General features: G+C 44.9%; 1 protein-coding gene across 1 annotated transcript in view; it reads right to left on the reverse strand.

Annotated features, from left to right (window-relative positions):
• Nucleotides 1–17,699, reverse strand: part of APOLTP (apolipoprotein lipid transfer particle homolog) — a 345,964-nt gene that overhangs the window by 61,871 nt on the left and 266,394 nt on the right. Inside the window, exons 47-50 of the mRNA XM_088466926.1 lie at nucleotides 8,942–9,103; nucleotides 8,689–8,850; nucleotides 6,394–6,562; nucleotides 5,014–5,198 (exon numbers count right to left, since the gene is read on the reverse strand). Coding sequence (XP_088323052.1) covers nucleotides 5,014–5,198; nucleotides 6,394–6,562; nucleotides 8,689–8,850; nucleotides 8,942–9,103 — 678 coding nt within the window. The remainder of the gene's footprint in view (nucleotides 1–5,013; nucleotides 5,199–6,393; nucleotides 6,563–8,688; nucleotides 8,851–8,941; nucleotides 9,104–17,699) is intronic.

Below are 17,699 nucleotides of genomic sequence, written 5' to 3' on the forward strand. Positions count from 1 at the left end.
AAGTCCATAGAGACAGAAAAAAGTGGGATGAGCTTCTACCCTATTTGTTATTTGCAATCAGCCCCAGGCTTCTACTAGCTTTGCCCCCTATTAGCTTCTTTATGGGAGGAAGCTGATAGAGGGCGATAGCATCCTTCAATATGTGGTCCCGATGCATAATTGCATATACCTACTAGGTCAATTGGTCTGGGAAAATTTGAATATGCCCAGGAGGCTAAAAAACTTTTCTATAACCGTAATGCCCAAACTCAAGTTTTTTCACCTGGGGATAAAGGGCCTCATTCAGGCCCGCTCGCAAGTGGGTCGATGTTTAGGCCCTGCGCACGTGCAGCAGCTGCACTGCGCTTGCGCAAGCCCCGGAGCGAGAGAGAAATTCTCTCGCTTCGGAGCTCACTACAAAAGGGCGGCTGTCGATGTTGATCGACAGCTTGCCCCGTTTTGTAGGCATGGCGGGGGGGTGGTTTCACAAACGGAGGCATTCCTTCCACATTCAGAACAAGCGCTCGCAATTTGCGAGCGCCTCTGAATGAGGGCCAAAGTCCTTTTGTTACCTACTCAGGGAAGCAAATTACTAGCAAAGTGGCAAGGGCCATTTGAAGTAATAAGAAAGGTTGGCAAAGTAAATTATGAAGTCTCTCAACCTGACTCCCACAGAGGTAGGCAGATCTACCATGTTAACCCGTTGAAAGCATGTAAGGATCAATAGGTGTTTTTTGTAGACCCTGGTAATGGCCATAGTGACCTTGGTCCACAGATTCCCCAGTATGATGGGGTCTTTCCACCCCTTGAACCTTTGGATTCAGACAAGCTGAAGCCTCTCTTGGGGAACCTTGTTAAAGAGTTGTCAGATGTATTTTCTGATAAACCAGGGAGGACCAATTTAGTCTTACATGACGTTGCAACCCCACCAGGGGTAGTAGTTTGACAAAGACCCTATAGGCTTTCAAGGAGAAAACAAGTGCAGGTAATCAAGGAAGTACAGTACAAGATAGTCTTTGTGAGAGGCAGGTTTAACTTCTAATTTTAAAAAAGTTCTAGGTAAAAGTGAAACCAAGTACTTTGTGTATATAGTGGGCAGTGGATGTCTGAAGCCCTTGTGCGTGAGTAAGGTACAGGCACTAGGCATTACCCTGGATCCGGCTACCAAAAAACAATTAAGGTCCTTATTGGGGTTGGCGGGCTATTACAGGAGGTTTTTGCCTCAATTTACTACCTTAGCGGCTCCATTAACAGATCGTTTGAAAAATTCTGCCCCAAATAAACTTGAGTGGTCTAGGGACTATCAGTTTGTATTCACCAAAATGAAACATCTTTTGTGTGAAGGACCGGTTTTAAAGTCTCCAGATTTTACCAAGCCGTTTGTCGTACAAATAGACACCTCAGATGTAGGCTTGGGGGCAGTTTTGAGTCATGAGTTTTATGGCATTGAACACCTTATTCTATATCTTAGTAGAAAGTTGTTCACATGAGAGACTAGTTAATCGGTAATAGAAAAAGAATGCCTCGCTATAAAATGGGCACTTGAGTCATTGGGATATTATCTGTGTGGCGCCATGCTTACCATGGTTACTGATCATGCGCCGTTAAAATGGTTGCAGTCTATGAAAGATTTTAATGCAAGACTGACAAGGTGTTACCTGGCTCTCCAGCCTTTTTCTTTTGAAGTCCGGCATAGACTGGGACGTTTACATATGAATGTGGATTTTTTGTCCCGAACTGGGCTGGAGAGTCGGGCTTCCGATGCGGGTGACTTAGGTTCGCCCTTTAATGAGCGAGGTATGTGGCAGGGTAAGTCTCTCCCACATTCTGAGGATAGGGTTAACCTCCTGTAGTCAGGGAGGAACCACACCCTTTCCTCAATTAAGACCAGCTAAGGTATAAAAACCTGGTAAGATGAGTTAGTCAGGGGGAATGTATAAGAGAGGATGGAACCTTTGGCAGCCTCTCTACGCTGGACAATCTGAACCCTGACCCTGCTGTGAAAACTCTGCTCGTTTGAACTGCTGTCTCATGTAAGCTGAATTGTTGTTCCTGGACTGTTTTTGCCTTGTGTAAGAAGTCATTACACTGGCTCTGCCTTTTCAAGTCGGGAATAAAAGCTTACTTGTTTGCAACATCTCAGTCTCCCATTGGTCGTCTGGAACATGCACACTACACATGCTTAAAAAGTTGCATAACTTGCTATTTAAAAAAAATAAATTATATGTTGGATTACCATTTAAGATATTAATGAAGAAGAGCCTGCAGCTGTAAGAACTAATCTTAGGTGTGGCTAGTAACAAAAAAAAACACTTTTATAACCAGGGCCGTAACTAGGGATGTGCAAACGGTGCCTCTGCCCAAAGTAAAGGGCCTATGGGGTGGCACTGTTGCTGCCTTGGCACCTGTATTTGGCTTGCAGGGTGCCTGTAATGGCAGCCTGGAGAGCTACCGCAGAGCCGCCAAATGTATCCTTAGGAAGCTCTGGGCACTGAGCTTCTTCCTGGTCCTGTCTATTACATATGGTATTACAACTGCAGGAGAGCCAGAGGTTGCCTTTCCTTATTGCATGTCAACAGATAACTATTTGCATACTTTTATCAAAACCTTTACCAAATCTATTCTACAGCCATGGCAAAAATTTTTGAGAATGACACAAGTATTGGTTTTCACAAAGTCTGTTGCTTCAGTTTTTATGATGGCAGTTTGCAAATACTCCAGAATGTCTTGAAGAGTGATCAAATGAATTGCAATTAATTGCAAAGGTGCTCTTTGCCATGACAATGAACTTAGGGCCTGATTCAGAGCCGAACGCTCTGACCAGAGTGCTCGCTCTGAATCAGGGCCCTCCTCCATGAAAATGGAGCGTCCTCCTGGACGCTCGCATAGCTGTGGGTGACCACCCACAGCATATGCGAGCGTCCATGATGATGGTCGCGATGGTCTTGACCATCGCGACCATCGGGCTTGCGACGGAGACCCTGCGGTAGGGTCTCGCTGCAGCAAGCCCTGGAGTGATTTTGGCTCTATCAGAGCCAAAATCACTCCCACTGACATCACTAGTGATGTCAGTGGGGCCGGCTTCAGACGGTAGGCGTTCCCATGGGAACGCCTCCGTCTGGCAGGCACGCCCCCGGCACGGCCACCAAAGGGGGCGTGCTGTCAATCAACATCGAGGTGCGAGACCTCATCACTCGCCGGGTCTCGCGCATGCGCACGATGGAGCTCCCTCCGTCGTGCACATGCGCAGTGGGGGAACATTGACCCGCTTGCGAGCGTCCTGCGCTCGCGAGCGGGTCTGCATGACCCCCTTAATCCCAAAAACAACATTTCCACTGCATTTCAGCCCTGCCACAAAAGGACCAGCTGACATGTCAGTGATTCTCTCATTAACACAGGTGAGAGTGTTGACGAGGACAAGACTGGAAATCACTCTGTCATGCTGATTGAGTTATGGTGCATACGCACGGTCAGTTTTTCTGTTGTAAAAATCATTCAATCATTCATATCTGAAAGAAAATCTGACATGCGTGACTGCAACAGTAAACGATGCGCATTCCCGTTTGTCAGATAAGGATATCTGACATCTGATGTGTTTGCAGTCAGATTTGGACAATTCCATTCATTTTAATACTGTCTAAAATCGTTCAAATCATTGGTAAAATCGTTCAAATCGTTGGTAAAATAGTTCAATCATTCATCTGACATATCTGACCGTGTGTATGCAGCATTAGAATAACAGACTGGAAGCTTTAAAAGGAGGGTGGAGCTTGAAATCATTGTTCTTCCTCTGTTAACCATGGTTACCTGCAAGGAAACAAGTGCAGTCATCATTGCTTTGCACAAAAAGGGCACCTAAGATTGCACCTAAATCAACCATTTATTGGATCATCAAGAACTTCAAGGAGAAAGGTTCAATAGCTGTGAAGAAGGCTTCAGGGTGCCCAAGAACATCCAGCAAGTGCCAGGACCATCTCCTAATGTTGTTTCAGCTCCAGGATCGGGGCACCACCAGTGTAGAGCTTGCTCAGGAATGGCAGCAGGCAGGTGTGAGTGCATCTTCATGCACAGTGAGTTGAAAACTTAGGGTGGCCTGGTGTCAAGATGAGCAGCAAAGAAACCACTTCTCTCCACATTACAATGTGGAAAAACATCAGGGACAGACTGATATTCTGCAAAAAGTACAGGCAATGGACTGCTGAGGACTGGGGTAAAGTTATTTTCTCTGATGAATCCCCTTTCAGATTGTTTGGGGCATCTGGAAAAATGCTTGTCCGGAGAAGGAAAGGTGAGCGCTACCATCAGTCTTGTGTCATGCCAACAGTAAAGCATCCTGAGACCATTCATGTGTGGGGATGCTTCTCAGGCAAGGGAGTGGGCTCACTTACACTTTTGCCTAAGAACACAGCCATGATTAAAGAATAGTACCAAAACAACCTCCAAAGGCAACTTCTCCCAACCATCCAAGAACAGTTTGGTGATGAACAATGCCTTTTCCAGCATGATGGAGTACTTACCATAAGGCAAAAGTGATAACTAAGTGGCTTGGAGAACAAAACATGGAAATTTTGGGTCCATGGCCAGGAAACTCCCCAGACCTTAATCCCATTGAGAACTTGTGGTCAATCCTAAAGAGGCGGGTGGACAAACAAAAAAAACCAAATTCTGACAAACTCCAAGCATTTATTAGGCAAGAATGGGCGGCCATCAGTCACTATGTGGCCCAGAAGTTGATTGACAGCATGCCAGGGCGGATTGCAGAGGTCTTGAAAAAGAAGGATCAACACTGCAAATATTGACTCTTTGCATAAACTTAATGTAATTGTCAATAAAAGCCTTTGACACTTATGAAATGCTTGTAATTTTACTTCAGTATACCATAGTAACATCTGCCAAAAAGGTCTAAAAAACACTGTAGCAGCAAACTTTGTGAAAACCAATACTTGTGTCATTCTTAAAAAACCTTTGGCCATGGCTGTAGAGAAAAGTACAATGCATTCTGCAGTAACCACTGAAAGCCTTATAATACTTCACCTCAGCTTTGGCAATGTTTTCTCCACATCCTTGATAAGATAAGCTTAGGCTCTGGTTTGCTGTAGAAAGAACAAAATGTCCCAATCTTTCTAGGGTACGATTAACATTCACATAAGTATCCACTGAAGCCAAATGGTTGGGGTTAAGGCATGCGTGAAATTCCACTGCTTTTTCCTCAGAACTTCCTAGCAAACACAGCAAACAGAGTGGTCCATGTCACAAAGCTATTAAACTCTTTAAACGGATGTAACAGACAGCACTAAACAGTTATTGTAAAAGAGTAGCATTATCTGACAGATGGATTCCCAGGAAACAATGTAAACACTGGACAATACATATGCAACAAGTAATGTTGTAGCAGCAACTCTGTTTGCAGCATAATGTTCTGTGAATAATGGTACAATATCTCCTGCTTACCTTTCACCCCCGACCTGGCCCTCTGTCTCCATACGCTAGTATGGGGACCCAAGTTCTTGAAGCTCGGAAAATACAAACTTTTCGGAGCTTGACTGCAGGAACCTTAGCCATCATCAGATGGTGTTTGTTCCCGAACCCCCACTCCTTCCGCCACTGCTCGGCTCCTTTCATCATAAGTCACACATGTGGGAACCCAAGTTCACGCATGCGCAGCAGCACTGCTGAGTCAGACTCGGCATTGCTAAGTTTCACTACTGATCTTCGGATTAGCGGTCTCTGCACTGGATCAATGTTGAATTACTCCGGTGCTCACAGTGAAATAGATACTTAATTATTGGAGAATGGGTTAAAATAATGAATAGGCCCCATAGTCTGTAGGTAGCCATTTTAAATCTGAACCATTATTCACTAGTATGCAGCATCATCAATTTATCAGGAAGTAACGTGAGTGGGGCATTTTATGACCTATATTGATGGCACTGGTTGTCAGTAAATTGGCTGGCCCCATTTTCATGAATATTTGACAAAAAGAAGCTACAGCCACTGTCTGTAACAAACAGATGTTATTTAAATGAACTGTTCCCATAACTCTAGAAAATGGATTGTGCATACAGTGGAAGTTGGCCTAAGTAAGCAGACCTCCATCAAGTCAATCACTCTCCCTCCTCCTGCATCTCATATTGAAAGAGGGGTCTGCTACTGTGCAGACTCAAGTCTTCCTGTTCTCCGGGGGAGACTTCTTGCCTTTTTCCAAGATGGCCAACAAGCTTACTACTGAGCATGTGCAGGGGCCATCTTGTCCTTACTGTGAAAAGTGACATGGTGGGAGACAGAAGTCTTCTAATTAGTTCCAATGAGAGACATGATTAATACCTGCAAAAATGTCTATATACACATATGTAAATTAAAAAAATAAATACAATTTAAATTATTTTTGTTCAGTTCAATACTGGATTACTATACCTTGTGCATGTTGTCCGAGGTTAAGCTGTAAACATCTGTGTGCACTGGAAGCACTCATGGTCCACTTGTCATTGTCATCAAACCTCCCCTCCAAGAGGATTTGTTGGATGTCTGGAGACCAAACATATTTTCCTATAATCCCTAGATGAACATCATCTGATGCTTTAAACTACAAGATATAATATTTAACAAATGTAAAAGTTATCACTTTGGAAATCAAGAACAAGTGTGATGCTGTGCTTGTTAGCCACAAAATTCAATTACTCAATTGTGTTCTCCATACAGTGCACAAAGATTCAATAAGTGGATATTAGAAATATGTAGCTGACCATGCAGATGTGTTACATACACCTATTCCCAATTTGTGCCACACAGCATACACCTCCTGCTGTATTTACATATTTACATTACAAGGATGGAATTGGAAAGCTGCTTGCGCGCAGTTTTGCAATTCCATCCCAAGCTGAATCTCCCACTTAGTACACTATTAGCTATTTAGCATATTATTAGCGAATTAAACAGAAAATTTGTGAAAAAGTACTGGAGCATGGGAATTGCTACACATGGCGCAGTATCTAAGTCACACCAGGCGGCCTGCGCCATGTGGTGCAATCAAGATAGATGTATGAGGACACATCTGTAGTACTTTAATGTGCTGCTGACATGGAGGATAATGTGTTGAGAAGCAGAGAATGCAGCTCTCAGTGCCCTAACAGGACAGCAGTGTGCCCTGTTCCATGTGACATCATGATGTCACGCTTAGGGGATGGGGCCACTGGCTCTGTGAAGTAGCACTCCGCAGTGCAGGGTGTTGTTCCAGGCATCCTGCAAGCCACTTGCAGGTGCTGTGGGGCAGCGACTGTGCTGCCCCCAGGGCCGAGTGTCCCGAGCAAAGGTCGCATTCCCCTAGTTACAGCCCTGGCCACTCCCAACTCCCATTTGTTAATATAAGCAGATGGGGTGCACAGTGCATGGGGTGCACAGGGCGTCTTATCACCCAGACTGTTGTGATAGTATTTGGGAGGCTGTCAGATGACCTAGAAATTGCACCCATAACCAGTGAATGGAAGCTGTCTGTGACCATAAAAAATGATGCTGCAAAAGTCAACATTTGCCCTTAAATTGATACAATATGAATAAATAGTGCTGTGCATGCTTTTATTAATCTTACTGCATACAATGAGTGACGACTGCCCTTTGTGACCATTGTTAAGCAGGACAATTCTCACTCATCCTATGCAGCTCTGGTACTTTTTCAAAACTGTTTTGATCAGGGAATACGAAGGTGTTTAATAAATAAGGTAAGATGACCTCTCATGTGTGTAATGTTCTCTAGTAGACCACTGCTTCACCTCACGGCCATTAGACTGTGCCTCATATCAGTCATACTGTCCCAACATCAGCTGTAAGATGGCGGGGCTGGCGGAAGCATGGTCAAACACTGAGGTGCAGTGTGATCAGATTTCTGCGTCTAAAGGGCACATCAGCAGCTGAAATTCATTGCCAACTTGTCAAGGTGTACGGTGATGACGTCATGTCACGGAAACAGGTTTGGTGCACTGCATTTTTGTTATCTGTGGTGGACATGCTTGGCCGGCCAAATCGCTGCTCATCTTGAACGCCTGTCCTGTTATCAAAGGCAATGCACCAAATGAAAACCTGTTTCCGTGACATGACGTTATCATCGGAAACCTCAACAATTGGTGAGGTATTTCAGCTGCTGATGTGCCCGTTAGATGCAGAAATCTGATCACAATATACACATCTCATTTCAAATCCAAAATTTCCCATGTGAGCAATGTACTTTCCAGAACATATGAGATACTGCTCTAGTTAAAGGGTTAATAGTAATGCCCATACCAAGAGTACAGTGGCCAAATAGCTAAATCCTTATTTACCACATGGTATAAGCAGGAACATTAGGAGACAAAGTTTCTTTGAAAAATAGTACCTTAAAATTGCAGATAGTACTGTAAGGAAATAGCCATGCTGACATAACTCTGTAGCCCAAGAGATCCAATATGACATTTTCTACACCTACAATCATTGCTGAGTGACATGATCACAAAATGCAATTGCGTAATGCTCCCAGCAATGCCACCGGTACACTAATTTAGGCCTATGTGCTTTATAAGTAACTGCTAAGACTTTTATAACACATACGTGACAATGGGTCCACTGGCTGGCATTGTTCTACTGCTATATATAGATGCTATTTCATTTTATCCTTTAGGTTATATTTATTAAATGAAAGCGAACAATGTACTGTAGATAGCAAGAAGCCTGTGTACTTACCTTTAGATAGAGTGAATAATTCTGATCTTGCTTTTCTCCATATACATTTAGCACCAAAGCATATAATGTGTCATCGTTTTCATATGGGGAGATGCTGAAGCGAATCTTGGAGTGTAGCAATTCCTCCTTACCAAGATGGTGGCTTCCAGAGAACACAATAGGCTAAAAATAAGATGCAATTCTTTCTTTTTTTTTATTGAAACAATAGCGAGATCTTTGTGGAATGGCAGTATTGAAAAACATTTATACTTACATGTGGAAGATCACAGACTTCCAGCTTTAGTATATGGGTCAGGGTGTCCATGTAATTGCTGTCTATTTTAGTCAATATATGTTGTTTCCTACAACCCACTACAAAGACATTTTCAAATGTGGCTTCTAGCTGGAGACTGTCGGGATTTGGTATGCTGTCTTTCTGTAACATAATTGTGCAACAATGAGCAAAAATAGCTTTTACTGTAAGAAATATTAATATACCATAGGCTACACGTTTAGACAAGTAGCTGTTTACTAGCAAAGCATGCTGGGAACAGTTCTGTTAATGTATAGGTAGGCTTGTGTCCTTTTAATTTGGGACACGCATGAACTACACAGATTCTATGGCTGATTAAAACCAGGTAAAATGGAGACTTGAAGTCAGCCAGCCACAGAATCTGTGTAAAGCTGGCCATACACTGTCAGATAAAAATATCTGTCTGACCGACAGACCAATTTAAAAGCAACAGATATCTTGCCCATACACTGACAGATAAAAATATCTGTCTGACCAACAGACCAATTTAAAAGCAACAGATATCTTGCCCATACACTGACAGATATTTTAAAACAGATTTTTTCTAACAAAAATCTGCCAGGCTCTGTCATATTTTTGTTCCCTCACAGGGGAGGGACAAAAGAATTTGCATAGTAGGCTGGACTCCAAATGACTACAGAGGAAGTGCTCTGCAGACGTGGACAAGGTGAGAATCAGCATGCTGCTGACATGTGTCATTTTCCAATCAGAGAACATTAAATCATACTTACCTACCTTTATAAATCTCTTCCCGGGAGAAGCCCGGGTAAGAGAAGCAGCAGGGGGCCGTTGGGGGCGGGGCCTAACGATGCACGTCATTAAGCCCCGCCCCCTCATGGCAAAACTGCCGCGATTGGGTCCAGTTTACATAGGGGGCGGGGCCAAATGCTGTGATTCATGCAGAATCACATCTTAAGCCCCGCCCCCTTCACGGAGACCCGCGATCGCCGCGGGTATTCTCCTCATTCTGCCCACTTCACTAGGAAGTGGGCAGAAGGCGGGAGAAATGCCTACCCTTCCGGGGGTGCGGGGGGTTACCCGAAAAATCGGGAGCCTCCCGCGAAAACCGGGAGGGTAGGCATGTATGCATTAAATTTAACCTAAGATTAAGGTGTTTCCTTCCTCCTCCGAGATAATGGACTCCTATGTTAAAAGTGTAGGCACTACAAGTGCCAGGAAGCCTTTTAAAATGTATCGTGTAAGGGCAAGGCAGAGACCAGTAATGTCACAAATACAACACATTTTATTTACCTTATTTATGACCACACATGCAATGTAAGTTCAGTATTTAATATTTCATGTAACCAGGGACGTTTTAAGAGAGGTGGAGGCCTGTGTGCAGACTCAGGCCCTGATTCAGAGCCGGACGCTCTGACCAGAGCGCTCGCTCTGAATCAGGGCCCCCCTCCATTAAAATGGAGCGTCCTCCTGGACGCTCGTATAGCTGTGGGTCACCACCCACAGCATATACGAGCGTTCAAAAAGATGGTTGCGATGGTCTTGACCATCGCGACCATCGGACTTGCGACGGAAACCCTGCGGTAGAGTTTCCCAGCCACAAGCCCTGGAGTGATTTGGGCTCTATCAGAGCCAAAATCACTCCCACTGACATCACTAGTGATGTCAGTGGGGCCGGCTTCAGACGGTAGGCGTTACCATGGGAACGCCTCCGTCTGGCAGGCACGCCCACCAAAGGGGGCGTGCTGTCAGTCACCATCGACAGCACGCCCCCTTTGGTGCGAGACCCGGAGCGACAGCTTGGCTGTTGCAGTCCGGGTCTCGCGCATGCGCACGACGGAGCTCCCTCCGTCATGCGCATGCGCAGTGGGGACCATCGACCCACTTGCGAGCATACTGCCGCTTGCGAGTGGGTCTGAATGACCCCCTCAGCCCACGTTTGAACTGTCAGTTGCTGGAGCAAATCAGCGGGCGCTCTACAGTGAGCGCGACCGCTGATTAGCTCACGGGACTGCAATGCCCCGTGAAGTGCCGAGAGCTGCCATTCGGGAGCTATCTGTATGTGTGACAACACACATACAGATAGCTGTGTTGCGTGGATCGGTTAACTTGTTTTTTTGTTTTTAAACTGCCATGGATTACTGCGGAGACCAGCGCTGGATGTAGGTGAGTATGAAATCTTTCTTTGCAGGCCCATTTTTTTTTTATATTCTATGTGGAGAAGGGGACAGAACATCTGGTATAGGTAAGTATGTGTGAATGGGTAGGTGTATGTAATAAAGTTATACTGTCACGGTGTGTGTGTTTTGTCTTTTGTTAACTATTTTTTTTACAGTGAAATTACACATGCCGCATGTCTGCTGGCACTTGTAGTTCCACAAGTGCAAAATGGCAGGCATGCTGGCACTTGTAGTTCCACTGTAAAGTACAATAGTGTTACATTATTTGGCCCCCCCTATTACCCCCATACCCACCGCTCCAGGGGTATGGGGATGAGCCCCAGGCTTCAGCGTAAGCCTGTGGTGCTCAGGAGAGGGGGGACCCTTTTTGGGGGGGTACCCGACTCCTCCGAGATCACCGGCTTGCGCTGACCGACTTGGGGTGTAATGCTTTGGGCCTGGAGCCCCGGTGATTGGGTCTCCGGGCTGTGGCATTACACCCCGGTTGGTTGGGTCTGGTGCTGGTCTTAAATATAGGGGGTACCCCACGTCTTTTTTGCCCCCTATATTTAAAACCAGCACTAGTCCCTGCAGCCTGGTGTTGGTTTCTAAAATATGGTGGAACCCTACACATTTTGTTCTCCGTATTTTTAGAAACCACCACTGGCTGGCAAGCCTGGGGCGGTTTTGGCTTTTGGGGGGGGACCTTATGTAATTTTTTTTTACAGGTTCAACACAAACGGGACTTTTTGGGAAATATTCTAGGGACCCCCCCTAAAGATGTGTAGACATGGGGGATCACTATGGGTATCCCCATTTATAACTACTGAACGAAGTCGTGGTTTATAATAGCAGCGGCAGGAAAGAACACCTGGCAAAGCAATTTAAAAACCCGACTTTCTTTTGCAGGCAAAAACAGGGGTACCCATAGTGATCCCCCTGTCTAGACATCTTTAGGGGGGTCCCAGGCATATTTCCTCAAAATTGCCGTTTTCTTCCTTAAATGGGGTCAAGGGTCAATTTTAAAAAAAACAGGGATAATTTTTCAAATCACTATAGCAAGTGGAAAAAAATGCAGAATAGGGGTTTTGGGGTGTAGGCTTTTAAAAAATAGCCTCTACTTTTGGGAATTTCCCCTTAAAACGAATTGTTCCCAAAAAAATGTATAAAAAAAATCTGGCCACCATAAAAAAAATATAAAAAAAATAATTTAGATTTAAAAAATTAGAAATACTGTAGTGGTACTCACAGTATAACATCCCTTTAGGCCGCCATTGTAAGGTTACCTGTTCTCCTCCACAAGCAATAGAACCCCAAGTGACGGTAACTACCACCATACCACGTTGGCAGGACATATAGTTATCACAATTCCCCCTGCTGCATTTTTAAGCCATTATTTCATACTGTACACATGGATAGTACCCACAAGATTTAGACACTTATGTCAGTGGTGGGTTGAGGGTAGGAGTATTGTATTTTTCACCTTTAATGAAATTTTTTTTTTCTGTGTTTTTTTATCAGATGGATAAACGTCACAATCAAGCAGTTGCTCTCATTGCTGCCGCTTGTATTTGTCATTATAAAAGCTTGAAGTGCAAGAAGATTCCCAAAAAACGGAGTTGCTGGACGAAGGAATGGCTACTTAGAAGAGAACATTTCTCTCACATGCCTCTACTACATGAAATACGTGAAAATAATCCTGATGATTATCGTAACTACTTACGTATGAATGAGCAAAGTTTCATGGAGTTGCTGCATCTTGTTACACCATTAATAGAAACACAAGATACACTATGTCGAAAAGCCATTCCCGTGGACCAAAGACTAGTGGCAACGTTGCGCTTCTTGGCAACTGGTAGATCTTTGGAAGATTTGATAATTTACAACTAATTTCGGCACAATTATTGTGTTGTATTATACCTGAGACCTGTCTGGTAATAATCAAAGTTCTTAAAGGGGAATATTTTAAGGTAATATATTTTTCAAAAACGAGTAAAGTCATTTGTAATCATCAATTTTACTTTATTTGTAGATGTTTTTTTCACACCACTTTTCATTGGGATAGTTATTTGTAAAAAGAACATAGTGTGTTTAACTTTGTAAAACTACAAAATGTAATGTAATATTATTATGATAACCAAATTATAATTCAGCATAATGGCCATATTGCTGAGGAGAAATACTTTCTGAAGGGGAAGGGTTAGCACTATATTGTTGCCTTTGGCTATACGATGCAAGTGAAGATGATCGATTATAAACATGGTTACCCTGGAAGCTGTGTCCGTCCAGCTGATGGTTAAAATACTGTGGTGGAGGCTGGGTTTCTTGATATTGCTGGTGTTGGTGTCTTGATGGATCAGGACATATGATAGTGTGACGACCCACTTCCCCACGCCGTCCCATAAACAGGATTTCATAAATCAGACGTTCAACATCCTCCCTGTAGCTTGGATCAATTTTCTTTAGTTTTGCAGCTACATTCACTCCAATAGCATCATACTCATCCATGGTTGTTGCCATTAAATTCTTTGCGGTGGCTAGTAGACTTTCCGCCACGGGATCACTTGGTCCACCATCATGATTTCTTTTCCGAAGTCTTCTCTGGAAACTGATGCTGCTGCGACCTTGTGAACTGGAGATGCTGGTGTTAGCTGGTTCATTTGGAATAGTTGGAGATGTCTGCGTAGGTTGGATGGTTGGGTTTGTATCTTGATTCCCTCTGTTAGTGCTTGTACTTGGTTCATCAATGTTGCTTTGTTGTAAACCTGCAGAATCCTCCATCTGAATGTGAGAGTGGTAAAAAGTTAAAATGTAAAATAATGTTAATGTTCACTTGTGTTGCTTGGCAAAATAATATCTGGCAGTGATTTTTAACTACTGTAAATTATGAATGATGAGTTTAAGGGGCAAGTTAACATTACGCATGTGTGTTGTGTTTTTTTTTTTAAATATAGAAATTTTTACACTGCTAGGTCATTTTTTAATAAATTACATCATTAATGATTCTGTCTCCTGTTTTTGTAATAATAGTGTGGTATGTGTTTGTTTTTTTTGTGTAATAAATGTTGGAAATGTACAAAAATTGTGTTGGTTAAATCAATTGTGTTTTAGGTATACATTTTTTTAAAGAATTTGTTACCAAAATCCTAAACACATTTCTTCGACTGTTTGTCGAAATTTTTGTACTGAGGTTTGAAAGGGACACATATAAACTCAATAAGGTAACCTCTGCTGTAACAGACTGGTTCACAAATTGGGTGGCGTGGCAACCTGGGGTGCCTCAGGGCACTTCCAAGGTTGCCTTAGCTTCATGGTCAAGTCCCAAAAAACTTAAAAAAAATAAATAAAGTGTTAGAGGCAGAACCAGTACTAACAGCTGCCAAATAAAAATCATTAGGAACAAATAAAGTACAGGCCTGTCAACCACTACATAACTGAACCTAAGGTTGACATATAAGCACAATTTACTGCATTTAGTTTTTGGAATTTTTAACAATCCAAAAATTTTACCCCAGGGGTGCCATGGATATAAAGCTGATACTCTAGGGTGCCATGATTGGGCAAAGTTTGGAAAGCATTGCTACAACAACATTATTTAGAGTACACTTACCATGTTGTCCGTGGCCACTGCAGAATGAGACGCTGATGCTTCATCATCCTCTTCATCCAGGGTATGAAATGACTCCCTTGGCAGCTCTTGATCCAAAGTGAATGTCAAAAGGTTATAATACCACAGCCGTGGTGTGTATATCTGGTCAGTGGATGCGCCAGATCTATGTGAATCCAACCATTTATTGTGTTCCTTCTTGAACACGGTGCGTAAATTAGCTATTTTGTTTTTGACCCATGTCAGATTGGCATTAGGTATTTTGGACTCGGCAACCTCAATGAGGGCATTATATGCCAATGCCCTTTTTTCCCGGTTCATAAAACAGTCATCCTTGCACTTCCATAGGCATGGATGTGCACGATATACAGCTATAAATTCTGTTATAAAATTTTTTTAATTTTCAGTCGCCATGATCTCTGTTAAAAAAATAAATTTTTTTAGCTGTTGTACAACACTTGCACTGTAAATAGTTTGCATGACTTAATAACTGTGGCCCTGATTCAGAGCCGGTCGCTCTGACAGAGCGCTCGCTCTTAATCAGGGCCGTTTTTTTTTTTTTTTGTGGATCAGCTTCTTGGCCGCTCGCATAGCTGTGGGTGACCACCCACAGCTATTGCGAGCGGCCATGATGATGGTCGCGATGGTCAAGACCATCGCAACCATCGGGCTTGCGACGAGACCCTTGTGGTAGGGTCTCGTGGCCGCAAGCCCCAGAGAGATTTCGGCTTTAACAGAGCCGGAATCTCTCCACTGACATCACTGGTGATTTATGAACAACCATCATCTGCAGATCACTCGATCTGAAGATATATCTGTAACGCCGGGTACACACTAGATGATATGTCGTCTGATGTTGGCGGATCGGATAACATGGGGTAGAGGGTGCGGAGGGTGCGCTCGCCCTATGGGTGTAATGCTGGAGTAATAGTGTGTTGTGGTCTTTTGTGTTCGATGTTGTGTGTGGAGTGATGGGGTGTAGGGAGGGAAGGGGGTCTAATGGACTGGATGTGGTGGGTGAGGAAATGAAGACAGAGGCAAAAATGGGGGCCAAAGGGTGTATTGGAAAAAAACAGTACTAATCCTGTTCGGTCCCAGGCACCCAGGTGGGGTGAGCGATCCACTTAGGGGTGTGTGTGGGTGGAGACTGGGGAGGTGAGAGGACCTTTTTAGGGGGTTCCTTTCCGTGCAGTTCAATAGACCGGCACGTTACCCCTACTGGACCTTTGGTCAACAGTCTTAGGATGTCTCGGGGGGAGGGGAGTGGTGGGTTGGCAGCGGGTCTGGCGGTTGTGGATGTACACCCTAGCGGCGTCCCGCACAGGGGTATAAGTCTCGGAGTCACTTACCTACCGGTAGGATTTGTTGGTGAAAAAGGCTTGGGCTGCTGGTAGCTGGTGTTAGAATTTCCTTTTGCAGATGCGGTGTTGAATGGCTGCTGCGGTGTCAGCGGTTGGAGGAAGCTCTGTGTGTGGTAGTGGCTTGCTGGTGCACTGTGGGGCTAGGTGCACCGCGTTGCTGGCGTTCTGTTCCCGCTGCCTGGTGGGTGCCTGCTGATGTGGATCGCTTAGGGATTGCTGCTGGACGAACAGCTGTGAGTGGAGCTGGTGTTGGTTGCTCCCAGGGGGCGGTGCGTGGTCGCCTGGGTCTAGCAGGTGGAGTGGTGATCAAGAGGGGTGCGCAGGGCTTTGCTAGGTGTGATGCCCAGCGCGGCCCTGCGGGTGGTGGGTAGAGAGGGTTCTGGAAGCAGCAAGGCTCGACCGAGTTCTCCGCGGGAATGAAGAGCTCTGGTGTAAGCTGGCTGTGGTGTCAGAATGTAGAGGGTCTCCGACGCGTTTCGGCAGGGGCTCTGCCTTCTTCAAGGAGGTAAGGATCGGATAACATATCGGGAACATCATCTAATATGTAACTTCTATGTCGCTGACGATGCATGCTCCCACACATCATCAACAACATTGGCTGATGGACCTGCATGCTGGTCCGACGGGTGTCATAGTCAACAAGGAACATGCTGCCAAATGCAGCATGGCACCCACTGCCGCAACTTTGCTCTTGACATCAGCAAGTGTGTGTGCACTTGTCGATGCAAGGAGCCCAGCTGGGTCCCGTTGCACGATTGGTCGGCTGGGTACGCATCGTTAAAAGTGTAACCAGCTTTAGAAATAAGGGGGTAGATGTATTATAGCGGCACTTAACGTGCTGCTATAACACTTCCCCCTTCGCCTCTTTACCGAGGGGAAGCAGGAAGCACTACCGATGAGATGTATAAACATCTCATCGGCCGGAGAGGGGGAGCATTAACTCCCCCCTCCGGCGCTACCCGTTAGAGACAGCAGCGCATCAGCCTAGTGCTGATGCGCTGTTGTCTCTGTCCTGGCCGGCTCCACTGAGCATGCGCGGGATCTCGCAAGTATCGCAAGATCCCCGCGTGGAGCCCTGGAGCCGGCAGCCGCCGCAGCAGGGACAGCGCTGTCCCTGCTGTGGGGAAAGGCTAGCGCCAGGCTGTAGCTGTCGATAACGACAGCTACAGCCGGCCGAACAGTCATGCGTTATGATCGTTCATACATGGCCCTGCCGTCGGCGCCCCTGTCATTTACCGCCCAGACCCCCGATCATACATCGGGGAGAAGCGGTATCAGCGCACATAACGTGCGCTGATACCGCTTCTGGGCTTCATACATCTACCCCATTGTAATATAACACATTTGTTACAGCACTACATTTTTAACCTTATTATTTTATAAAGTAATAAAACACATTAGGGGAGATGTATTATAGCGGCACCTAACGTTCCGCTATATCGCTTCCTGCTTCGGTTCTTTGCCAAGGTAAAGCAGGAAGCACTAGCGATGAGATGTAAGAACATCTCATCTGCCAAAGCGGGGGAGCGTTAACTCACCCCTCCGGCGAACCCAGCCTGAGGACATAGCGCATCAGCCTAGTGCTGTGTCTCATCCTGGCCGGCTCTACTGTGCATGCGCGGGATCTTTCAAGA

This window comes from Taudactylus pleione, unplaced genomic scaffold (assembly GCF_031769625.1).
Source record: "Taudactylus pleione unplaced genomic scaffold, aTauple2 ptg000066l, whole genome shotgun sequence".
NCBI classification, from domain to species: domain Eukaryota; kingdom Metazoa; phylum Chordata; class Amphibia; order Anura; family Myobatrachidae; genus Taudactylus; species Taudactylus pleione.